Below are 27,716 nucleotides of genomic sequence, written 5' to 3'. Positions count from 1 at the left end.
TTATTCTATTTTGCTTTTAAGGACCTGATTTTTTTGCTGACTCGTTACTGGTCTCTAGGTGATCAGAATTATTTATTCTATCGAATTTTTCGTGATCTGATTTTTTTGCTTACATACAAATGACGCAGTAAGCGATAACGCACAGCAGCTAGGATCAGTGATTCTCAAGCTACTTTTACATTGTGCATTTTCGTCAAAAATTTTTTTGCTCATTTGTTTCTAGTTTCTAAGTGATCATAATTAACTATTCTAATAATATTTTTAACTATTTAATTTTGTTGACGAAGAAAAATCGAAACGATACGTAGCTCACACAACTCGCGCGCCTCGACACGTTCTTGCAACGCCGTATCTTCTAAAATAATTAAAATTTTTTAAACTTTTTAATATTTTTCTAAAGCAAAAAAAAAGCAAAAAATTTAGTGCTATCTTTTATTAAATTCATACGACCGAATGTTACATAACCGTATGGGGGGGGGGGTCTAGCTTAACATTAAGCTGAAACCCCCCGCTATGACTTTAATTTCCTGCCAAACCAATGGAGCAAAAAAAATTTTTTTTTAGCAAATAAATTGCAAAAAAATAGCACTAAATTTTTACACAAACGAAATTTTATTACGCGCTGTGGGGGGTTCTAACTTAATAGACATTCAAATAATGGCTGTTGAATGTATATTTTTTAAATAATAGTTTTAAAATATATAAAATTATTAACAGAATATAAAAAGATCTTCAAATCTGAAGATTGATTTTTAACTTGATAGGGTATTAGTACTTTCGTTACGTCGAAAACCCTAGTTCATCAGATACATTTTATAATTTGTTTTATTGCTTTATTAAGAAAGTTTAATTGTGAATAAACACTTTCTTATATAATGTTTCAATTTTTCCTCTTTATTTAATATTTTTAATCGTGATCCTCCAGCGGATCATAGGGTCACGAATGTATTAATAATTCAGTATTCTCCAATTTTTTCATAATTTTTACATTGCCCTATAATTACATACATGTTACAGTATAAATTGAAATTTATAAATTAGCTAGCTTAATTTAATTGGTAAGTTCGACGTCAAAGTAACTACCATGAGATAAATATTATGTACTTAAGAAAGTGTATGACAAAATAACGATATCTATAGTGCTTAATTTCTGTAGTATGGAGACGTCGATTGAGTTACTGGCATATTATTCAACCCTGGTACAGTGGTGAGTGTCTGCTAGTTTAACTATTACTTTTATTTTTAAATATCTACATTGCATGCATAAATAGTAGAAAATTACTTGGTATTATACTGCTCCAGAGATCTTATGACGGATAACTGGGGCTCAGTTGGGTACTGTGGAAAGCTGTACATTTGTTGAACTTCCTTATTAGAAGGCATTTGATATCCCGGCTGCATTTGATTAGTTTGATAAGAATGTGACCTTGGATATAATTGATTGTTAGTTAATTCCACCATTGAAGGGCAAGATACAAGCTGTGAATGCATAGGGATTGGTGTATTGCAAACTTGTTCTGTACGTGAGATATTTGTATGACTTAAATTATCATGGTGATTAGGATAATTGATGTCATGTGAAATTGTTCTTCCCTTAGTGGCTAATTCCGATGTATTTGTGTCCACCAAATCTTGGTTAGAAATTGCACGAGTAAGAGGAATATGACTATCAGGAGTGGAAGTTTCATCTGATTCATTTAAAAGCTGTCGAGCTTGTTGCATGTGCAATCTAATATCTGCTAAATCTGTATGTACTGTGCCACTTGAAATAGCTTCCTTCGCCTTGGGTGGTGCCTCATCTGATGAGGTTGGCAAGTATCTTGCTGGCCTCACAATTGTTCGTTTTACTTTGTGCATTTCTATCTAGATAGTTAAATATAACATGCTAATTGATTAAATAATTAAAAACGAAATAAAGATAATTGACAAAAAGACTATGCAACTTGTAATTATATATCACAATATATAATCAATAAAACATGTACGCATGCAAATATTTCTAAATAATTTTCTTGGACGATGATACTACTTAAGTTATTTGCATTTAGGCAAAGAGGTAAATATATATATGTATATTTGGCAAACACTGTGTTGAAAGTAGTGTAGCAATGCGGTTCCGATGACAAGGAGAGGAGGTAGCTGTTTTGTGGTGTGGAAGGGCGATGGGTAGGGATAAGACTCTCTTAGTATGGGGGTGGTGGGGATGAGGAAGGAAAGGGTCTTATAGTGGGATCGAGTTTGGTTAGGGAGGGAGGGGGTATTTTTCACCCTATATCACAATTGGAAGGTCTTATAGTGGGACCGAGTTTGGTTAGGGATGGGTATTTTTCACCCTATGTCACAGTTGGAAGGTCTTATAGTGGGACCGAGTTTGGTTAGGGAGGGGGTATTTTTCACCCTATGGTACCGTTGGTTAGTTATCCTACGGGGACCCTAGTTGAGGGAAGGTTTTTTCACCCTTCGAAGTCGATGGTTAGTTATCTTACGTAGCCTAACTATTTCCGACTCTGCTACACAGATAAACTAGCTTGAGTTAATTGCTAGTTCCAGTAGTCACCGCTAGGTGACAGCCTTCCTTAATCTTCTTTCGCGCTAATGTTATTTAATATTACGTAATTACACACACGGGTGAACTAGTTCAATTTAATTGATAGTACCAGTAATTGCCGCTAGGTGGCTACCGCAATCTCCCCTTTTCTCGTTAGTTAAATTGTAGATAGCTATTGTGATAAGTTGCTGATATCGTGCAAGGTATTAACTTTCCATCGAGCATGGAATTATAACTTTACACGGTTTTTTAACTAAACCTATGCAAAGAATAACAAAATATCCTTTAAATGAAAGGATACAATTTTAATAGTCTCCCCTATTAGGGAGAATAACAATTTAACATCAATTTCAGGAATATTAACATTTTTGCTAGGACAACTTATTTAGTCCTAGCTCTTACTACACCCCAGGTCAGGTTCACCCTTTGCATGGAGGCTCTCCATCGATTTGGGGAGAATAATAATTTAATATCATATTCAGGAATATTAATATTTTGATAGGACAACTTATTGAGTCCTAGCTCTTATAAAACTTTAGATATTGAATAAAAAACTGTTCTAAGAATTTTTATAGCCTATCCTTAATATTATCCCAACCTATGTCATGCTATTTCTCCCGGACTTATCTTTTAACCATTTTTTTAGCTTTTTCAGGTAAGCATATCATACAATCCATCTAACAAGCAGACTAGGATTTAAAAAGGGAAAGAGTTGTCAGAGCACCAGTTTTTTTGAAGGGTAAAGCAAAATATAACTTTTACCTAGACGTTAAGAAGCTGTATTGGCACCATTCTAGCGATTGGAGAACTGATTGCTGAGTGTGCTGATATCTTCTAGATCGGATATGTTCGAGTACCTGACGCCTGAGATCGTGTCATGACTTGTTACTTGATTTATGACCTTTTAGATCCTCGATTTTTTCATATTCTCTCAATTTTTTATATGCCTAGCTATAGAGAGGAATGTGCTCGTAAATTTTACCGTTTCACTTAAGAAAAGTCTGCAACACGTTTATGCAATTAAAAGAATTCTGGAGAAACCACTGGTAACGTGTCATGACCTGTTTGACGCAAATTTTCCCCAGTTCACTTTAGAAAAGTCTACAACATGATTATGCAATTAAAAGAATTCAGGAGAAACCGCTTGTAACGTGTTACGACTTGTTTGACGCAAATTTCGTAGGCGGGCAAGAATACCCATCTCCCAAATATTAACTTCCAATAAGAATGCATCTCATCCCCTTCCATGAATGCATCTCATCCCTTCCACCATTTTTAAAACCCTTGTTGTTAGCAATCGGGAAATTTCAGTCAGTCAGTTTTCATTAGAAGCTTCAAGGAGGTGAAAGATCCAGTGCAAAGCTATATTCCGAATATTTTCCTTGCTGTACCACAGAAACTCTTTTGGGTGGTAAGAATTATTCTTTTATTATTATTCTCTTTTCTTTCTATTCTATTTCAATGTTTTTCTTTTCTCAATTTCTATGTTTTTTCACAGAAAAATGGATTTAACCAAGATCAATGCACTTGCAAGTGTAACTTACGAACCTAAGACTTTCGTAAAGCTGAATACTTTTGAAGAGAATAAGGAGTATCAAATCACTGAATTAGTGAAAATTAAGACCAAATATGGAGAGAAATTAATAGAGCGAAGCTGGCTACAGACGAATGGTTCTTCCTACCCTCAAGGATGATGAAATTACTGGAGTCGCCGGAACTAATCAAAGAACTTCAAAATGCTGCATCAGCGAAGACATTAAAAATCTTATATGTTGGAGGACGATACAATAATTTAGAATTTAAAGTTACCCAATGATAATCATAAGATAACTTTTGGAAATGTTTGTAAGGAATGTTTTTAAGGAATGACATCAATAAATGTTTGTTATATCTTATTTATTTATTTTTTCTTTATCCCTCACTACATTAGTAAGATACATATAAATCTAGTCTATTAACTTACATTTCTAACAATACTAGTAAGCGGATTATATTCAACGATTTTATCATGTATAATTAAACAAAACGCAGTAGTATTACTTGGAATATTTCTAGTACAATCAATCTCAATTTTAACGTCAACAGAGCCTGACTTTATAGATTCATTTTGATGCGAACAATCGATGACGAAGAGAGGACCGTATTCCACAAAGTTTTTGTAATTAAGCATTGGTTTCGACTGTTTTTCTCCTGCATAATATGAATGGATAAATTTAACATACATATCATATAGTACAGAATAACGGTTTTTTTCGCTATCACTATCAATTCGGTCATATGGATAAAATTCTGAATTCTGATAGACTTTAACATCACGAACAGAACTGATAATGAATCTAAGCATCTCCATATGCTGCGTACTCTTCTTATTTTGTCTAAATGCTAGTATAACATATCGAGGTTTCTCCAATTGTGTTGCAGCTTTTACGGCCCATGTATGCCTCTGTATTTCAGGTAGAAGTGGATATTCTTAGAGTTCCCAGGAACGAAAAGCCATGGTTAGACTTTTGTTTTGCTCAATCAAACGTAGAAATTTAAGTTTTGTATAATCATTCAGTGATACATGAGGAATCCTCCACTGCACTTTTTGCAAATCAATTTTGGAGTTGATGATTTTTCTCGAAGAATGTAGTGAATTTATATCATCACGTGCTCGAATAAGAACGAGTTCATGACGTGCATTTATTATAACTCTTCTGTAGTCTTCACAAAAACCCAATAGCATTTGCCATGGTACACAAAAGTTGAAATTATTCGTAGACCTGTGATCTGTTAGAAACCATCCTGAATGACGTAGACTTGCACTTTCCTCAGCAGTTAAGGATATGAGATTCTTCGTGAAGCTAGTAATACCCACATTCTTACAGCAATCAATCTCAATACCATTCAATTCATAACGAATTTCATCAAACAAGAATGCCATGGAATTACAGTCAAGTCCTACGACATCTTGGGCTGTTGCATCTGGAGCACGGGTTCCAACGATTATCTTTCCCTCAATGTAGAGATAACTTTCACAGGGTAGAAGAATTAAATCTTGCTGTTGTATAGGAATTCGAATTTCATCACTATTTCCCAATGAGGCATTTGCATAAGGATTGTATGCATGCATTTCCATTTTAGTGATGCGATTGTCGAACACCGGTTGAGCGGTTACATCTAATGGATCCATTTTTATTTCTAACGTTGAAACCCAGTGATTGTAGAAAGGTGATATTTCTTCTTGTTAATGATGCTCCAACGTTACCTTCGCTCAATGTATTTTGTCCTCCAGCGTTACCTTCACTCAATGTATTCTGTCCTGCTGCAGCAGTTGGACTGATAGGCTCATCGAGTATCGGTGATTTATAAGTATTCTTGTAAATCAACATTTTCTAATATGTAAACGAATTGTGATTTCTTCACCTCCGAAATTTACTATACGATCTTCCTGATCGAGAATACGCAAGGTGAGACGGTCAATTACTTTCGCAATGACTGGCAAGTAAATGAAGTTCTACGGTGTTTCTGCGATTTTATAACCTGGCGGAATACTCGGAAAAAATTCATGTATAACATGTCGAGGTCTACCGTTTGTGTACGCACCAGCTGTAATGTCGCATTCAATTCGTAGAATATTTACTCTTATAATGTTTACGGGCTCGTCTGATTCAGCTAGTGTGTTCGGTGGAATAACACGATCTGATGAAAAACCCAACAAAGAGCCTATATTGTTAGGTTGTGTAAAATCAATCTGATATTTTCACTTTATTTCACTTTTTAATGTATTATTATTAGCACGTAGAACAATTACTTCTTCTTCATCACCTTCGAACATCTGAGCACGTAAAAAGTCATTTATAGCATTGAGCTCATAACAACCTGTAGGTATAGTTAGCTCCTGATCATCAACGTAAAATATATTGTTTGTCTCAACAACATTAGAGATTGAATTGAAGCTCTGAAAGTCTACGAGACCGAGTTCATAATGTCCATCTCGAAGATCGATCGGGGGGAAAAAATCTGACCCCAATACCGAGTCACGGCCAGAGAGTGTAACTGTTAAAGACATTGTTCACGTAGAAACTTGACACACAACTGACCGCATATGCTTGAATCATACGATTGATATTGGTCGTGGTTGTAGTAGATTATAGCAGAAGGTCCAAAATATTCCACAAGTTCAATTGGTGGTTTTAAATTTCCGAAGGAATCGAAATACTTAACGTGCTTATTACGTTTAACGTAAGCGACCCAATGTGTTCCAGGACCTTGTTCGTCATCAAGATTCACAATGGAGCACTCATTGCGTTTCACATTTTGAGGTAGAGATGAACGCATAAAGACTCCCCGAAAATGCGGTATTTTACGGCAGTCGTTTGATAATTGCATATTACTAATAGGTCCAGATTTAGGAAGTCCATTTATTTTCTTTTCCTTTTCCTTTTCACTCCCTCTCCTATTCGACTGTATGGTGCGAGGTATAAACCTTGTCCCCGCCTCGCTTCCATTAAGCGATTGTGTCGATGCATTTCTTCCAATTGTTTTTTGGCTGCTTTGGTGTCGTTTACAGCCTTTGCTATACCTGCTGCACCGCCAGCTAATGCGCCCACCGCACTCAGCAGCGGAAGCAATGGTAATAAACCCCCCCGTTTTGTTTTAGTAAGTGACTTTTTCCTCAATAAACCACCTCGTTTTTTCGGTACACGAATTTTTCTTTTCTTCGTACTTTTTCTTGACACTCGCAGTCCTAAGCCGAGTTTCCGTTTTGCATTCATTGATGCCCAGACAGCAGTCGCTGTCGCTCGTTCACCTACGGATGAGTCACTAGCTATGATACGTTGTCGTGCACGGCGTGCAAGTATTTTATCAGCATGATGACGCGAGGGCAGGTCCTTATATACTGAATATGCGATATCATGCTCACGGCAAGCATCATCCAGAGGGTTTATTCCTCGATCACCACGCGCTAACCGTTCATGAAGGCGAGTACCTGGACCGCAATAATTGTAGCCAGGTACATGCAGCTCGAAGGGTAGTTTATTTAGCAGCTTATTGAAAAAAGACCCACAACCATATCTAATCATGTCATGCTTTCCTAACGGGTTCGTTGGCATATCCAGCAATTTTTTATTGAAGGCGGTATTCCATCAAAATGATCTTGATTAGGTAAATTATAATGTTCCGTACAGGTACGATATTGTTGCACTTCAGGATCTGCACGAATGTGCTCAGGTAATTTACACCAAACAAGTCGAATACTGTTTGGAAAGCGCTTCAATAGTAAAATTTTTGGAATGTATTCAAGCTGCTCAATAGTTAAATCCTCCAAACGTAGCACATCTAACATTAACAACGACATAATGAAAACTGATGAGATAATCTGCTTCAAGCCTATAAATAGCTTGCATGATCATAGAGTTTTACAGTTATGGATTTCGTAAAGCAACCACTGCACATTCGTGTCTCCAACGCCGATCGCTTTATTGTCGGTGGGGGTTGTGGAGGAAGAAGTAAACGTCATGGATCCCTACTTCCATCTACAATTTGTAGTATAATTTGCGGACCCTCGAATTGCGGTAAAACAAACGTACTGCTTAGTCTCGTAGAAAGTCCTAACGGTGTGAGATTTGAAAATATTTATGTATACTCAAAGTCGCTTCAACAACCCAAGTATCAATACCTTGAACGGTTATTAAAAGGACTAAAAGGTATTGGATATTTTAAATTTTCAAACAATAGCAATGTTGTAAAAGTAACTGAGGCGTTACCCAATTCTATTTTCATATTTGATGATGTTGCTAACGATAAGCAGGATAATATCAGAGACTACTTCTCCATGGGTAGACATTCAAATATTGACTGCTTCTACCTCTGCCAGACTTATGCTAAAATTCCTAAACACATGATTCGTGATAATGCAAATCTTCTCATAATCTTTAAGCAAGATGGTACTAATTTAAAACATATTTATAACGATCATGTAAACACGGATATGTCATTTGAAAAATTCAATGAATTGTGTTCAAAGTGCTGGCACCATGATTATGGATTTCTAGTGATCGACAAGGATAGTACAATTCAAAATGGTAGATATCGGAAAGGTTTCGATGAGTATGCTAAGATGAAATAGTATACCGTTTGCTTAAGATTGTTCAGTTTAGAGCCAAGTGTCCATCAAAACACACACATCAAATGAGCATGGGATATACCTAGTATAAACGTGGACCGAATCTAGATTGAACGTGGATTGAACGTTGATTGAACGTGTAAAACATGGAAAGCAGGAAAATGGAAGAAAAGATGCTGCTAAAGAAGATTGCCGCGAAAAGTAAAGTAATTCGTGAAAAATATCGTGCACTCAAATCAGGAAGAGAAATGATGGAAACCAATTTAAATGAAACTTTTAAACCAATTGTTGAGCCATTAAAGAAGCTCACTGAACATAATGAGATGACCTTCGTGTCCCCGAAATATGAGTATAAACAGGAACCGCTACAGAAGACTACTGTAAGCGATAATTCTTTGATTATTCCATCGGAACGTAAAAGAACTTATTTCTCATCGACTCCACAACGTAAATATTTCGCAGACAACTCTAGAATTAAAATTCCAACCCCTTCATCTGATGATGATGATGATGTGCAAGGAAATTCACGACCTAATGAAACATTATACCTTTCTCTGGAAGAGGATGGTGATGAGGAGGAGGAGGAGGAGGGAGTGAAAGTGGAAAAGGATGTTAATGATTTAGCAATACCATCACCAATGCAAGCAGAAACTCCATCATCACCATTGCAAAGATCCTTAGATTTAAATAGTTCTTTGTCAGAATATGCACCAATTGGACGTAAATATATAGAGATGTTTCTGCGTAAAAATAAGGATTTAATTGATGATAATTTTGGAATTGAACGAGATGCTAGACATAACAAAATGAGACTTGGAGAATGTTCTTTTAAAGTAAATCGTAAAGATTTTATTATTATTGATGATGAGTATTATCAGGGTACTATTGGTCTATTTGAATTGATCTTCATGAAAGAGCCACATGATTATACTGAAGATGATTTAAAAACATATAAGAATATTCTTTCTAAAACTAATGTACACAGAGCAGATTACAGTAGCGAGGGAAAGCTTCGTGGGAATAAGGGTCATAAATGGAAGAAAATAATTAGCTCATTATTTCCTCCAAAGAATCTTGTAAAAGGTAGCGGTTATATGTGTGTTAATGATAAACCAGTGAACTATGTACATTGGAATGATCCGAACGAATTAGTTGAACGTTTGAGACTTTTGATAGCATCATCTGCTGCAGGACATACGAATCATCATAATGAGATACAATCAATAATTGAGGAGCTTCATGAAGAACGTATTATCCTATAAAAGATATTACACTTTTCATAATTTCCCAGTTGATTGTGTTACTTCACAATGTCGATAAATAAATTTGGAGGTATTTCCACTGCCAGTAATGTGAGAAAATATTTCCGCAAAACTGAAGATGAAACATTAATATTTGATAAACGTATGAATGCATTTAATGCTAAGGGGAATATTATTTCAAATTTAGGATTTGATGCTACTGATGAGAAATGTGCTGCGAATATGCGTGTTCTGCTGGATAATATGAATGCTGTACGTGAGAACCTTAAAAATGAAATGCAAGAAAACAGTGATATTTTACGAAGTATTGCGTTAAGACTGGATGAAACCGAGTTAAGGCTGAATGATTTTCAAGTGAAATTGAGTAATTTCATGCAGAAACATGCTGAAGATAATGCAGATTTAAAGAAATATGCATCAATTTTCATGGAGAATCAGACTAAAGAGGATGCTGAATCAAAGAAACATATAATGAAGATAATGCGGAATTAAAAAAAAAAAAGTTCTATTTTTCATGGGGAGAATCATGCTAAGGAGAATTCTTCTTGAAATAATTCGACAAAGAGTTTTATTAGGAAAAAGAAACTTTTACTACCATCAGTGCTCGTTGTACCCTTGTAAACCCAACACATACCTGAAGAGTTATGGATAGTGAAGAAAAGAAAAAATTGGTCAAAGAACTGCATGTACCTGCAAGACGGAATTTTCAACGTAGAAGAGTTATAATACGAGGCTTCGATGACCTCTGGCAAGCAGATCTGGTTGATATGAAGAATTATACTGACGGAGGTTACCACTATATTCTCACAGTTATTGATGCATTGTCGAAATTTGGATGGGCAGTAGCACTAAAAACCAAAACTGGCAAGGAAGTGACAGACGCATTTACGAAGATTCTGAATAGTGGGAGATGTCCCAAAAATTTGCAGACAGATGATGACAAGGAGTTTTATAATAGTGATTTCAAATCGCTTATAAAAAAACGTAGAATAAATGATTACTCAACATACAGCGTATTGAAAGCTACGATAGTTGAGCGCTGGAATCGCACGCTGAAGACTGAAATGTGGAAACGATTTACGTTGAATGGAAATTATAAGTGGCGAGGCATACTGCAGCGACTAGTTGAAGACTACAACGCAAGAAAACATCGTACTATAGGAATGCGACCAGTTGATGTGACGCCAGATCATGCTAATATGCTCCTGACTACAGTATACAATAACATAAAGATTGTTGGACGTGCCAAGATCAAAGTAGGTGATTTTGTACGAATCAGTAAATACAAGAATGTATTCGCAAAGGGATACACACCAAATTGGACAACTGAAATATTTGAAATTATAAAAGTGCAGAAAACAAATCCTGTTACATATTTACTTAGAGACTCTAGTGGTACTAATAAATACGGAGGATTCTACGAATATGAACTTTTAAAAACTGCTAATCCTAATGTATATCTAGTGGAGAAGGTATTACGTAAGAAGGGCGATAAGGTCTTTGAGAAGTGGTTAGGATTCGATAATAAACATAATTCATGGATAAATAAAGATAATATTTTGTAAAAACAATATTTATTAATAAAATTATTCAATTTAAATATAATTAATTTATTCTATAATGACCCCATGGTAGAGTCGATACAGTTCCGTGCACGATATAACGCTTATCATCATATGGGCTGAGAGCTACTTTCCGTTGCGTAATCGAATAAACATTATGCAATTTTGAGCGAATTAAATTTTGATTGCGGACTTGTACAGTAAAATTTGTTAAACAATCCTTATAGTCCTCGAAGGTTATGTTTCTAGCAACAACGTAAGTCTTAATACCTTTAGCTTTTTTGATAATTTTATTTTGTACTTTAAATGTGTACATTTTTGATCTCAGTCCAATAAACTCTGTCATTATCAGCCCATTATTCTCATCTTTCATCAACCCAGGGACTTTTTTATTCACTGGAGGTAAATTGTGCTGATTGTTGGGAGAATAATCGCTAGTATCGAATCTAGCAAGATTCTCCCTCATAATAGTGTAAATATCATCACACTCAATGATGTATATTAGACTATCCGTATCGGTATATAACGCTTTACATTTGCTACCGAACGTAGGAAGCATATAATCATAATGAAAATCATACAAACATGTTTTCGAAATATCAAGAATGCTCATACCTACGTATATAGGCTTATCGAATTTAACTGCTAATTTTTATAATTCAATCGCTACCAAATTGTCACTGAATATAGTGCGACTGTGAAAATTAGGCTTAGCAATCATTGCTTTAGCGCCATATCTTCCCTCCCACCTACTCACGAGTCTCACATCAACTCTATTTCTAACATTCTCCATAGTCTTACCGAACACCGCATTGTTCATTAATTTGAAAAGATTTTTCTCAAACTCATTTTTAGATGCTGCACGCAAACTAGTGTTCAGATCGATATATTTACGTAACCAGGTGGACTGCTGAAATCCTAAAACGCGATGAATGTGTTTTAAGACAATACCATTACGCATACATTGCTGTAAACCACGATAGTGTATAACATAGCGTTCCTTATGTTCTAAAGTTGCAAGTAGCTTCTTCTGACGTGTACCCGGTGGTGCATCACGTACGGGACAAAACGGAAGGTCGGAATGTTTATCGTGAATCATGCTTGGATACTCTAAATCAACCTCTAAAATATAACCCTCGGGTGAATCTATCGGTATATTAGAGATACCCAAATTATTAACATTTTCAATCCAGCGAAATCCGTGAGTAGGTAGCGGTTGAGACATTGCCCACCCATACAAATTATTTACAACGTAGTACATTAAATACTTAGAAGGTTCCTCGGGATTGTAGTTTTGCGTGTACCGATTGTTAGCCTTTTCATAGCGGTGCGAGCATTGGCTTAAACCACCACGTATGCCCCGTTCTACGAAAAGCAGCATTTCTACGTCAGTGAAAAGTTTTAATCTTATTCCTGTATGTTTGAGCATTGCATCCCAAGTGAAGCCTGGGAGTGTATAATAACGAGAAGGATCCAAATTATAAGTTTGCATGCAGCTATCACGAAAATTTTCGAAAACGTCAGCCAACAATAGTACATCAGTTTTCAAATAGAGATCGCTATACTCCCCAAGTGTTCGCATTTGAAATTTGGTCCATACATCCTTAGCGTGATTATACGCACCCTCACTAATATCACTATCGGATAATCTATTATAGAATATCTCGCGTGGAGGTAAAGCAGTTTCTTCCAGACGGTTCAGACTATCTATGTAATCGTAAGGAAAAATACCTTTCCTTGTCAGAAGGTTAAATTGTTCTATTTTTAAATATGAGAATTCTGACTCTAAATTTTTTAATTGTGATCTCGTTAAATATGAACTCAATTTGTCTAAACTAGATGCCATAAATTTGAAAGAATCGATAAACCTTAGTTGTATATTATATTTACGGATGAATTTAGTGAATGAAATATACTTCTCCTTATGTACAGGTAACAAGTGTACTGAACCTTCATACAAGTTAGCGATTGTACCAAAAATAAAATGTGCATCATAACCTGATAAATTATGAAAAATTACTGGTATTACATGTGAATCTTTATAGTTTAAATTACAATTATTATGAGCAGGTCCCCTATATTTACCAGTTAAATGATCATGTTCGCGAACACGTATTTGATCTGGTAGAAACGGCTTTTTACATATATGACAGTTGGGTTCAGTATAATGCCTTGAATTTTCACTAATACTTAATTTATGCATAGGTATTACTGTTTTCAGTTTTTCACTCGCTATACTAGCCAATTTATCAAGCTCATGTCCAAACCATTCAATATAATCAAGTCCTCGATATGATTTTTAATTAGAAAGCGTTGAATCACGAACGCTTTTAAAATAATAACCTATACTAAAAGGTATGTGTTTTTGATAAATACCAATATAAATTTTTACCATGGCGAAAATTGAAATTTGGAGAAAAAAGTAAATAGCAATACAAAAATTACTTGCCGGGCCCATTGTGTGCAGTCGTATTAAATAGCCACATTTATAACTTACGAGAAGCAACACTTATATAGCAAGATAACGACTTACACATTGATATTACGGGCCCGGCAAGTAATTTTTGTATTGCTATTTACTTTTTTCCAAATTTCAATTTTGGCCATGGTAAAAATTTATACTTGCCTAACATTTGGATTTCACTTTTTTTTTTAATTAAAATATTTTATATTATTATATATTAATCATGCTAGATACGACTTATGTACTTGCCGTCCATTTATTACAAGTGAAGCTTGTTTTTTGTGGGATCTTATAACGTTTTGTAAGAATATAGGAATTAAAACTAAAAACTTGTTTTAACTAATTCAATCTTACAAAACATTTTCCAATGTTGTGATCGTTCCATAATGTAACGCTTCAATTCGAGATATTAATTTATTAATCTAATAAATAAAATACAAAATACTACAATGATGAGTTCTTATCATAATTACACTTTTAGATGCATTTAACATAGGATTCAATGACTGTTTGAATTATATTTTCAACATCTTATAACCAAAATCACCTTAAAGCCTCTCGCTTTCAAAAATTTATTTCTAAATTTACCTTTAAATCCACCTTTTTCTTAGTTGTTGCTCTCACTATCACCTTTGCATTATGGCTTTTTCCCTGATAAACTAGTGACATTTATATATTCTTTTCATTAATATAAACTGTAAAATATATACCAGTTAATGTAATGGAAGCCTATGATTTTTAGGTATACTGCTTTCAGTTTCCTGAAGTTACACATCGTATACTCTATTACATGTGAAATATTGAAATCCTGAATTACTTTTATATTTACACATCTACATGATTTTATTATAATTTTCATCAACTATGTGATTTCTAATTCCAAAGTTGTATGCCCAAAATCACCTGCAAGTTTTTCCCTCTCAAGGATTTTCTTATGAATTGACTCATTTTTCCACCTTTTTCTTAGCTGTCACTCTCAATATCAACTTTGCATTATGGCACTTTCTCCAGCACATTAATGCCATTTATATTTTCCTTTCATTAATATAAACTAGGAAATACACCAACTCCTGCAATGGATGCCTCTCTTCTTTAGATATATAGTTTTCAGCTTCCTAAATTTATTCACCGTATGCCCCATCACATGTTAAATATTGCAATCATGAATTCTCTCCATATTTACAGATCTACATGATTTTGTTATAATTTTCATCAAGTATGTGATTTTTAATTCCAAAATTGTATACCCAAAATCATCTACAAGCCCTTCACTTTTAAGGATTTGTTTAGAAATTCATCTCTTTTTCTTAACTGTTACTCCCAATATCAGCTATGAATCAGGGCTCTTTTTCAAGCAAAATAGTGCCATTTGTATTTTCTTTTCATCAATATAAACTCGAAAATACACAAATTAATGCAATGGAAGTCTCTATTTTAGATATACTGCTTTCATTTTCCCAAATTTATTCACTGTATGTTCTATCCTTATAACATTTCCTGTGCCAGAGTCCTCAGATGTTCGTTTCGCTAATTTCTATACACTGTTGAAACTGGTCGGACTTCTGGTGCTACAAAATGGAGTAGAAACCATTAATTTTTGGACTGACTTTCAATTGAGAATAAACATTGCATTTTTTCATCCATACCAATGACCAGTATACTGCCTTTGGCCTAGAATACTAGCATAGGTAACAGAGGAAAACAATTAATAGTTATTAACTCAATTTTTCAGAATTTCACCCAATGAGTCTCATCCTTAAATTATGGCTGAGCGATTGATGACGTTTTTCTGAATATTGGCTTATTCTTACTTTGCCAATCTTTCCATGCTTTCATCTTTGCCTGTTTCAAGTACCAGAATACAGGAGTGAAAAGCCCAGTTGTTGATTCAACTCCAATAGTCAGTATGTGAGCGAACCTTCTTCCTTGGATTTTTAACTCTATTGTACCAAATGTATTTATGTCAAAGCACAAGTATTACCATTTGCTATAAGACACTTCCACAGTGACTGTAAAATACTAAATGATAACACTATGAGTAAGCCTGAAATCAAATTCATCATTTAACAATCTTAATCTTCAAAGAAAATAAATATTTGAAGCAACATGAAGCATCTCAGTTACTTACCAGTATTTGATTTTGCCCCATTTCCATTTTCTTTATTGCTTGTTGACCTAACTTCTGTAATATTTGGTTGTCTTCGCATCTTTTGTAAATATCTACTATCGTATAATTTGTTCAAATCCAAATACTGGTCAACTTGTATTTTACGTAAATGAAGATTCTTTGGAATGTTTCATATCTTTCAAATAAGCATTGCCATAACTTAATCTGAAATATTTGTTCGTATATATATATATATATATATGATATAACCTATCGGATAGTTACAATCAATATCAGTTTAAAGAAAACAAAAAGCAAAACATGCATTTGATTAATGATTTCAATACCTGAAAGTTTAGCATATGATTACCTTAACAATTTCTTTCAATTAATATCCTCCTGATAATGACCGATGCACATTAATGTTGAAAGTATACTTCTCATAGGCACAGAGTTGTAAATATTAATCTTATTTAATCCAGTAAGCTCTATCCTCATCAATGAAAATGAAAATGTTCTGTTTTGATTTAATCCGAAAAAGAAAGACCACAAAGTATACTACATCCTGCATTGTAAAATATAATGTTATACTTATCTAATTCGCGAATCCTTCAATCACTGTTAATTGAATTTATTTGTGATTGTATAAAATTAACAGATGCAATATCGCAACACGATGAATAACCTCACTGCATTAAATAAAAATAACCTCACATTACAATTTACACAATTCACAATAGTCGCCGGATTCATTATATCGATCATATCGACTTTATTTGACAGTTCACAAACACAGTTCGGTCGTTGGTATAGTTTATTATCTCGTTAGCGACCAACTTCAGCCCGAGACATACATTTTGGCTGGAAAAAGAGATGAGGAAGGAGAAAAATGTTATTTCGGCATATATATAGATAACAGAGTATGATATCTCTGGATTACGTGAACCGATTTTCATGTTCGTGGGCTGAAATGAAAGCTTTTTCAAACCCATTTTAAGAAAATCTTTACTTAAGCAATGACAATGGATTATTCACAGAGATAAATCCATTTGAAAATTGAGACGGCCAAACTTGCTGTATAAGAGGGTAGTGCCTCGACGGCGGTATAGACAAGTCTATACCTACTTTTATGTACTTGCCGTCGAGACACTACCGTGTCTCTTGATATCGTCATCCGTTTGCTCAACTTTTTCAAGCAAGCACCCAAATGTCAGCGTATATGACATGGTACCCTCTCACTGTTCTTCATGTTATTGAAGGAAACCCAATGGTCCTTGTCAGGTAGCACAATTCGGATGTTTTTATTGAGTTGCGCACAATCACGTTCATGCGATTTTAGTTTCTCATCATTGTGGAAATAGTTTAAGCAACTATAAAAGGGAAAAAGTAATATTAGAATATAGAAGCAGTAATTATATATATATATATATATATATATAGACAGTAAAACATACCGATCACAAATAAGATGAGAGCGTTTTCCTCTAGTAAGCTGTCCATTTAGCAGTCTGGAAAGGTTCCTGATGCATATAAAATGTGCTGCTGCTCCTTGATGCTCGAGAAGAAGAAGAAGATTAGCGTGTCTGGTCCTCTTGCATTTTGTTAATTGTAGAGGTGCTATGATTGTATTCTCATTCCTCTCAGTCTCTTCCACCATAGTAAAACTATTAATAGAGACATCATTATCTTCCTCAAATTTTGGAATCTGTTTTAATGTAGTCGGAAACGTTATACTTCTAACGTCGAAAACAGTTGTAAAATGAGGATATGAAGATTTTCGTTGGAGATGAGTATTCGGTTTTGCCGGATAGAGTGCAGCCGTTACAGCCCATGCAAAACATGTATTATCATCACTGTGAATGTTTATCACAGCCTGTTTATTCTTAATAGATTCTGGAAGCTCAACTGCACAACCTATATGCAGCGGGTTATAATAATTTATATTTATAATTAAATTCAGAATTTTTTCCAACGCCCATCCACTATCACGCTCTTGAAACTCACTCAATTCTTTTAGAATTTTGTCTATTATATTTGTATTGTACCAATCACTAAAAGTATCAGTTTTGTATAAGACTGCATTACGGGTTGAGATATGTTTAATATCACTAATCTCTTTACAAATAAATTGGCCGTTAAAGATGCAATTTATCTTAACTGCGTTCACGTTATTAAAAAGTTTTTCTGTGTAGGTCTGTACTAAGTCTTTTGCACCTGTTAGAAAATCACGTGGTTCTATATAATTATAATTTACAACCATTCCGCTACATATTCGAGATTTAAATGAAGACTCGAGATCTTTCCAAATAAGCTTTCTCGCTCCAATTGATTTCTTATTTTTTGCCGCATGCAGAAGTAGACGTTGGATAGTTGTTATTTCAGCCACATTTTTGTGTACTGTATCGGGAGCTGCAGATCTATTAGCATCTCTTAAACTTCGAATATAATCACGACACTTGCGTACCCACTCATGATAATTATGCTGATTTCCTAAGTCAGGATTCTTGAGAGCATGATTCAAACAATAACTCTTATCCTTAGCTGCTCTAAGTAGAAGACACTGTATTTGTGCAATTTCTGCAAAAATTTTCTGCAGCGTGCCTCTAGGTGCGTTGCGATTAGAGATTCTGAGTTTATGAATATATTCACGACACTCGCGTACCCACTCGCGATATTCTTCTTGCGTTTTCAAAACTCTATTTCGTAGAGATATCTTTTGTTCTTTTCTTCGAGAGGACTAATCAGGAACTGAGGAAAAGTGGGTGGGAAACTGAGCTCTTCAGATAAAGGATCTCTGAAACTCTTCAGGGGGTAAGAGAACATTGAGGACAGGTAACGGCATGTTAGAAAATAGATGCAAGCGTTTTTCATTTATACATATATTCCAGATTTTTGCTCATACATATATTTCATATAATAGACATTTTTTAAGGCACATACACCTTCATGATTCAAACATGGTGGAAGATGTGAATTATGCAAGCTATCTTCTAAATCAAAATCCCCCCACATAAAATTATCTACATTAGTTATTTCTAAATTACAAATATCTCTTAACCAATTTGTATTTTCAATTCCTTTCACAAATATCTCATCCGCATCATCATAAATATACTTCCTTTTAATATTTTTATATTTATAGTAGGGTGAGTAGCCATCCTCCCAATTTAAGCCGTGATAATTTAGAAAGAACCAGCTAAAAAAGAAACATTATATTAAACAAAAATAATATATATTTTTTCTTTTTCATATACTTACTCTGTCCGCTTTCGCTCCTCTTCACTTAGCCACGAATATGAATAGGGCGGTGAAAATAAAATATGGAACACTTTTTGTTCTTGTATAACAGCAAATTCTTTGATTATAAATGACTTATCCGTCAAACGGAATCCTTGAAAATCAACGAACGATGGTGCCATTATGCCTACGTATTTTATACTAAAATAATTCTATTTAAATATGCATGTTTCATGAAAATTTCTCCCTCTCTTCAAGGTAATAGTTCTTCATCCCTCCTACTATCCTCACCATAGGTCAAAACTATCTCCCACTATACGTAGCATAGGTCATAAATATTTTCTTGAGGACCAATGACGTTTCCGTTCTTCCAAGAGTGGCAGGTCAGTCATTTCCCCACCGTAGGACAAAAGTTTTGTCAACCCTTAAAGCATCTTAGAATTACCGCCCACTACATGTAGCATAGGGCAGAAAATATTCTCGCTTAGAGCCAATGACGTTTCCATTCTTCTAAGAGTAGTATAGGCATCTTCCTACCGTAGATTAAAAAAATTGTTGACACCTCCCTAACAGTGCTTAAAAGCTCGAAGAAATCGTAGGACAGGCATTAGTATTGCTTTTGTGTATAAAGAAGTGGCAATTAAAAACTTAACTACGGGAAATACGAAATACGGTGCATTTCGTGTTCGTGAGCCGTATAAAAGTTGATCAATTAAGAACCAAAAAAGCTTAAATTTCGTCTTCAAAAATATTCACGGGATAAAATATTGCAACACAGGACATGAACATTATAATCAAGAAGATATTTACAAATTTCTGAATAGCATAAAATTGGATTGTGAATACCCCCTAGTAGCGTATAAAGGGGGACATGTAGAACGGGATGTTCTATATTGCTTGGATATCCCAAATATAAATTTGGAAAGGTTTGGTTGTCCAAAATTTGATAATATGATAGCCACTATAAAACCTTGCAACACCCCGTGTAAACTACACGTAAAAATGTTTACTGATCATACGAAAAAATCTATACATTGTGTATATCAAGAGGTAAACGTTTTCGCACGATGGGTACAGTAACAAATAGATGTAAGTATCAAATGTTAAACTTACAATTTGTAAAAAAATATTAACTGGATTTCTCTGTTTCAGATGATTGAATAAAATATATATTGATACAAGTTTAATTATTAGTTTAATTGTAAAACATTTAATTTTATATATTTGTATAAATTTATGTATATTTGCTTCATTTTTGTATATCCGAACAATTATAAGTTTCTATCATTTATATAAATTTTATGTATATTTGTTTAATTATAAGTTTAATTGTAAGTTTAATTGTAAAAACATTTTATATATTTGTATATATAAATAAATTCCATCGGCAGGCACATGCAACTCTTCTACCAATTGTTTCTTCTCCTCACTTCCCATGGCTATTCCACTACGTATTATGTTTACACAAGCTCATTAATCACTGGCGGTAATATAAGTTTCTTTAGAGCATAATTCCAATCATTTTCTCTTTTCTTCTCATTGTCACTCGTGATTTCCTCTTTTTGGTACTCATTAGAGATATAATTTGCAACAATTTTCAATCTACCATACATATCTTTCCGTAATGCCTCAACTTTTCGATCCAATTTATTTTCAATATAATCGACTTTATCATTCAATTGATTAATTCTTTCACTAATATCATTAATTTTTTCATCAATTTCATCAATTTCATCAGTTTTTTTCAGCAGAGTTGTAACTTTTTCCTCAAGGCGATTACCTTTTAGGTAATAGTGAGTTAGCTTTTCACTGTATTCAAACAATTCCCTCATTAAGCTATCACGTGCAGTCATCGAATTACGTAACAGAGCAGCCATATTCACAGCACTTGTCTCATCAGTAACATCACATTCTAAGTTTGAAATTATTTTCTTCTTGGCATTAAATGCATTCCTTCTTTTATCAAACTTTAACGTATCATTGTTAATTTTGTGGGAATAATTTCTCACTTTACCTGTATTGAAACCAGATCCAAATTTATTTATCGACATAGAGAAGTAGCACGTTGAACTGGGAAAATCTTGAAACTGCACACAATCTCTTTTATAAGATACCTAGGTTTAGTTAGAGCTAGGACTAAATAAGTTGTCCTAGCAAAAAATGTTAATATTCATGAAATTTAGGTTAAATTGTTATTCTCCCACATAGGGGAGACTATTAAAATTGTATCCTTTCATTTAAAGGATATTTTATAATGCGTTGCATTGGTTTAGTTAAAAAACCATGCAAAGTTATAATTCCATGCTCGATGGAAAGTTAATTCCTTGCACGATATCAGCAACTTATCACAATAGCTATCTACAATTTAACTAACGAGAAAAGGGGAGATTGCGGTAGCCACCTAGCGGCAATTACTGGTACTATCAATTAAATTGAACTAATTCACCCGTGTGTGTAATTACGTAATATTAAAATACCATTAGCGCGAAAGAAGATTAAGGAAGGCAGTCACCTAGCGGTGACTACTGGAGCTAGCAATTAACTCAAGCTAATTTATCTGTGTAGCAGAGTCGGAAATAGTTAGGCTACGTAAGGTAACTAACCATCGACTTCGAAGGGTGAAAAAACCTTCCCTCAACTAGGGTCCCCGTAGGATAACTAACCAACGGTACCATAGGGTGAAAAATACACCCTCCCTAACCAAACTCGGTCCCACTATAAGACCTTCCAACTGTGACATAGGGTGAAAAATACCCCTCCATAACCAAACTCGGTCCCACTATAAGACCTTCCAATTGTGACATAGGGTGAAAAATATCCCCTCCCTCCCTAACCAAACTCGATCCCACTATAAGACCCTTTCCTTCCTCATCCCCACCACTACCATACTAAGAGAGTCTTATCCCCACCCATCCCACTTCCACACCACAAAGCAGCTACCCCCACTCCCTGTCATCGGAACCGCATTGCTACACTACTGTTGAAATTAAAAATTCAAACAGAATACCTAAATCATAAAAATATTTTGTAATTGTTCGAAACTTGTAACCTAAAGATCAGAAAAGATCAGACATCGTTAAAATCAATAGCTTTAACAATAAAAAATGAGCTGTGAGGCAAAAGATAAAAAAATATTAAGTATCTTTGTAGTAATGCAAATATTACTAAACGTTATTTTTTTAGAAGCAAAACGAGAAATAGGAAAGTAATACTTTATTAAATTTTGAGCGCAATGCTCAATAACATATGCAACACATGTTACACTGAATTTAATTTTCTTGATTCTCTTAATGTTTTATTTTCTTAACCTCTCTGCTTAGCACTAAAATAATTTATAAAATGATTATATAAATTTTAGAGGGAAATGCTGATAATGTAACTAAATTACCGTTTTCTGATATGCTTAATCATTTGATATTCATCGTAACTTCATAAAAAAATTAAGTCACAATTTTACCCCGCCTAAATATATTTGAGAAACTTTAATTTGCAGCAATAGTTATGAAAAGTATTTTGTGGCGAACGGGATAAATCATTTACCTACGACGTACAAATCTTTTATGAGCTTGGCTACATTGAAGAACCCTGCTTATGGCTTTGGTATCACCCTTACGTCGTACATCCGAACTTCGCACTTCATCCGTGATTAATCACTTTCTTTCTCTATAGTTAACAATATATTATTCGCAATGTACAATTGCGCAAACCACATATGCGGATATTTCACTATTATTCTCATCGTTGCTGCTACTACTTATATTCCTTGTATTTAAGAAAGGAGGCATTCTGTAACACTTAGCAAGAACAGTATCTCATTTAACAGGAACGACGGTCTCATGTAAATTTAAGCATTTAAATATTTGAAGGTCAGAAGAAGGAATACCGACGTCATAAAAGTCTGAAATTGTTTCAAATTTTCTAACGAACAGAAAATAGGAATCATCTTTGAAATCTATAGTTTCAATGATACAGACTGAACCGTCAAACAAAAGGCAGCAATTATTGCGTATCTCAGTAGTAAGGAAAGTATTTTTAAACTTTATTTTTGTATAAGCAGGACGATGTATAGTAGCATTACACTTAACAATCTTTGAAACTGAAGAAGCATAATCATGTATAGTTGAGACTGCATTATTATCTATTTCTTTTAATCGATTTACAATTTGCTGAAGAGGAAGGTTCGGTTTTCGACAAAGTTTCCTGAAGATAATATTATTGTTTTCAAAAGGAAAAGCTGAAAAAGAATCTAAACTACCAAATTTTCTAACATCCTCAGTAATGTGCAGAAGACCGTGCACGTTGTAAGAATTGAAATATAAGCCGTACAGTTGTTCGCACCTCATAACGAATTTTTCAATAGCTATCTCTGCAAATCGAAGCCATAAAAGGGAACAAGAAGGAGATACCAAAACTTTTATCGCGGCTTGCAACAGTAAAAAGTGCTTATAAATAGAATCCTCTAGTATACCACTTAATACAATTGGCCCTGTATATAATAAAAATTGTCGAAATTCCGTTGCTTTGTATTTAGCAAAAAGTTCAAGACGTCTCGGAGGTCGTGCGAAATCAGATGGGCAGTAATTTTTAACAATATCTAACCTATTAGAAATTACAGTTACGGAATTGCCTGATATCTTAGAACCGGGAGAAAATTTTCCTAAAATCCATGCAAGTAAGAGTCTCTTCATAACACCCGAGCATACCAGGTGCATATATTCGAACGGTACCCCTGACACTAAACCGATAGGAATATGCATCAGAGGAGTCGTGCCTTCTTTGTGATGATCTTTATCATTACGAATCAAATAATCGAAATCAGTTCTTAATACATTTTTAATATTTTTAAATACGTACCGTTTTTTAACACGCGTTCCTATGACCTTGCATTTCGAACAAGGTTTAGATGATGTACGGCCGTGATGATTAAGTACGAATGCTCGAGCTGGTGCATCGGCTATAAAAGATATTAAACAAAGCGGCAGCTAATTACCATTAAAATTGATTCCCCCCTTAGATATAATGTTTGAAATGTCGTATATAAAGTGTTCAAAAAATTTGACTGTATCAAATGGTTTTTCATTCCCTTTATAAATTCCCACAAGGATGGGAGGAGCACGTTGGATATTAGCGATTCTAATTTGAATAGGCCACAAGTGTATAGAGCCTGATTTATCTAAATGACACCCATCCGTGCTAAAATCTACATTTAATTCATTTACATAAGACTCAGGATTAACCGTTTTTAAAAACTTAACAATTTGTTGTTCTACATCAAAATGAATATATTCACCTGGTTCAACAGAAATAACATTAACGCGATCTCTCGGCGTTTTAATAAAGGTTCTAGCATCTTTTGGAAAATTTAAGAAGCAAGAGTGAAATCGTAGTACAGATAAAATGCTGTTTTTTTGTGTATGATTCAAATTACTTTCAACAAAACATGCTGCAAGCCGATCTTTAAAAAGTAACGAAAATGGTGATTCTACGATCGATGCTGCACCAAACTCAGAATCATCAGAGGAATCAAAAGAGTACGTGGAAAATACATTAGTTTCCTGATAATCCGCAGGATTTTCAGGAAGGAAACTATCTGCTTCAGTGTTTATAGGAACGGATAACGAAGGAATTGGATTAATGGAAGATTCAAGATTGGCTTCTACACAACTACCGCGATTAGCCACCGGTATATTTGAATGCACTTCATTCATTAGTCTTCTTCTCTGCTTCACCGATAAATATCTTAAAGGTTTTCGTGATATCGAATATTTGATATTACTACGTTTCATGTTAATACTACGATTTACGAATTTCTTTAATATATCTTATCGAACTCCCAGCTACCTTCGCTTATGCAATTACAGTATCATATGTGTGTGTCATTATCTGTAAAAAATATAATTTAAGAACATCGTAAATTGATTAATATTTAGCTTAGGCTGAAGCATTAAGGTGTTATTACAGTGTGAAAGCTCAAAAAATTAGCTATATTTAATAATTTTATATTTACAAATTATTGCATCAGTAAAGTTTTGTTATGAAAGGTACAATCTTCAAGAATGAAAAATTATTTTTCTTTTGTTTCTGAAAAAGATCATTATTTAACAATAAATTATAGATGAAATCCATGACAAAAATTTTGTTACTAGCACAGATAATTTAGCCATTCATGCAGTGTGATACAGAAAATTCAAAAACATTCTTAATTTTTAGATACGTGACTATCGCAATCACCAATATCTTTGATGTATTTTATAAAATACCAAAACGGCGTCAATTTTTACAAAACTTTTAAAAGATAGTATTATTTCCGTCGTATTTCAGTAAAGAAAAATATGCATTAGATGTATAATTTTGTGTAATGGTTCTCACTCCGACGGTACCCAGACTGATATAAGTTCACATTCAGTTTCAATTAATGGATTTTCAAAACTTGTTTTTCTGAAACTATCTACGCCAGAAAATAATACATTTACTGGTTCTTTATTTCGCTGATATATACATATATTCTTTTATGTAACAAAAAAAGTTGCTTTCTATTCCATAAGAGTTTAATTTTTATAAAAAAAATTAAATCGTCACATCAAATACTTCTGATATATCAAAACAATTAAAATCAGCTACTCTTTCGGAGACTTACACTGTAATAGCCCCTTAAAAATGGAATAATAAAAATTCTCATCTGCTTCTTTTTGAAAGCAATTAATTTTATGAAAGCTAATATCAATGCTATTAAAATTTGTAAGCAAGTGATAAATGTGCAGTATGTATTGTATTGCAAAAATATCCTAGGAGTATTTCTAATGTAATGCAATCACCTATAAAATAGATTTTAAACGATACCCTATGACTCTGCAATACATAAAATTATGTCAATGAATAAGTACAAAGATTTGCAATAAGAAATTTTCACTTTCATATAACTAATACAAAGTATAGGACAAAAACGAAAAAGTAGAAGAGATTAAAGAAACGAATTTGTAAAGAGCTCTCTACTATGTTTTTGAATAACAGTGATACTTATCTATTAATATTTGAGATAAAATTAACAGCGTTGAAAATAATCAATTTAATTTTAACAAAATTGAAAGATTTATATTCATGTAAATTTTTATGCTTTATATATTATTGCAGCTGTTATAGTACAAAAGAGGTCTAGTATACCACGCAAAAGAAAAATATACCAAATTAATTACTTTTGCTAAAATTTAGAAATTATGTCAACTTCCCAGCTTAGCGTATACTATATTACTTCTTCATAGGGTGGCATTTATAAAAACCATAATTTAAAATATGGAAACAGATAATAGATAGATGAAGCTTAGATATTAAAATTATAAACTATAGAGTCTTACCTTTTCTTTTTCAAAATAAATTGTTTCAATGAGTATTAAATGTTTTGCACTTATGTTGTTAACAATAAAGTTTATGAAAACTGATGAACTTATTCGAACTCCAATATATTCTATGAGTAATCACCAAAGATAAATAATTGTGTTCAAAATTTATTGCTGCAAGTGCTGTATTTTCCTGAAAACATTAAATTCTATGAATTAGTATAAGAGTGAGAGAAAAAAGGAATATAGAAGTGGGTGTAGAATGTTTTTAAGAAAATGTAAATGAAGGGGAACATCATGTATCAGTACGTTGTTCTATTATCTCTCTTACCTATTTAAATTTAAGTTCGTATATTGCAAGGAATCATGAATAAAAAAATCAGATAAATATACAAATGAAAATAAGCTACTGCCAAATTTTAATTTAAAAGTACACCAGTTGTGCATATAATGGGAAGTATTTAAAATAATTTCAAATATATATACATGAGCAGAAATTTTAGTTTTAGATATATAGCTGAAGTAGAACAAAGTTGCTCCACTGAACAATGCAAAAATGATCAATCTATTTCAACAACTTTTTAATAGAGAATATGAATCTCCTAAGTATTTTCGAATATGCAAATAAAATTGTTTGTTGCTAATGATATAATCCAACGCAATTGTAAGAAAAGTTTATATAAATGATACATAATTCAGACTCAAGCAGCAAATTTAACAAAAAGAAAGTCATAAAGTTGACCTGTCTTTTTTATAAAGGAATGTATATATACTATATATTTCTGCAACTAACATAACATCCAATGCCTTTTACCATTAATCCACAGGTATAATCTAATGCATGTAAAATCTCTATTGCCTTCAGTAAAAGTTCACAGGATAATTACAAATGATACATAACCCATCAAATTTAATGCAGGAAATAGTTTATAATTCTGTAAAACAAAATTCAACAATAATAAAACGGAAGAGTAGAAGAAGGAAAGAACGTTTAAAAGAATTGATTAACCTATAAAATCAAATCAGGTAAAAATATATAAAAAAAACTATGAATGTATATTTGTTATAAAATGTATGTTGCTATAACAGGAAA

At 33.6% G+C, this 27,716-nt stretch overlaps 2 protein-coding genes across 2 annotated transcripts in view; one reads left to right on the top strand and one right to left on the bottom strand.

Moving 5' to 3' along the window:
• The window catches only part of LOC136779343 (large ribosomal subunit protein mL45-like), a 139,698-nt gene that overhangs the window by 62,925 nt on the left and 49,057 nt on the right, over positions 1 to 27,716 (top strand). The window lies entirely within an intron of this gene.
• Positions 23,102 to 25,075, bottom strand: LOC136779368 (uncharacterized). Its single transcript, XM_066736893.1, is given in 1 exon segment — positions 23,102 to 25,075. A coding segment is annotated over 1 exon segment (1,974 nt).

This window comes from Prorops nasuta, unplaced genomic scaffold (assembly GCF_024137725.1).
Source record: "Prorops nasuta isolate Cenicafe-Biocafe unplaced genomic scaffold, Cenicafe_Pnas_1.2 PNAS00016, whole genome shotgun sequence".
In the NCBI taxonomy this organism is placed as follows: Eukaryota; Metazoa; Arthropoda; class Insecta; order Hymenoptera; family Bethylidae; genus Prorops; species Prorops nasuta.
Note: the sequence above shows the minus strand (reverse complement) of the source record. Positions and strands in the feature narration are given on the sequence as shown.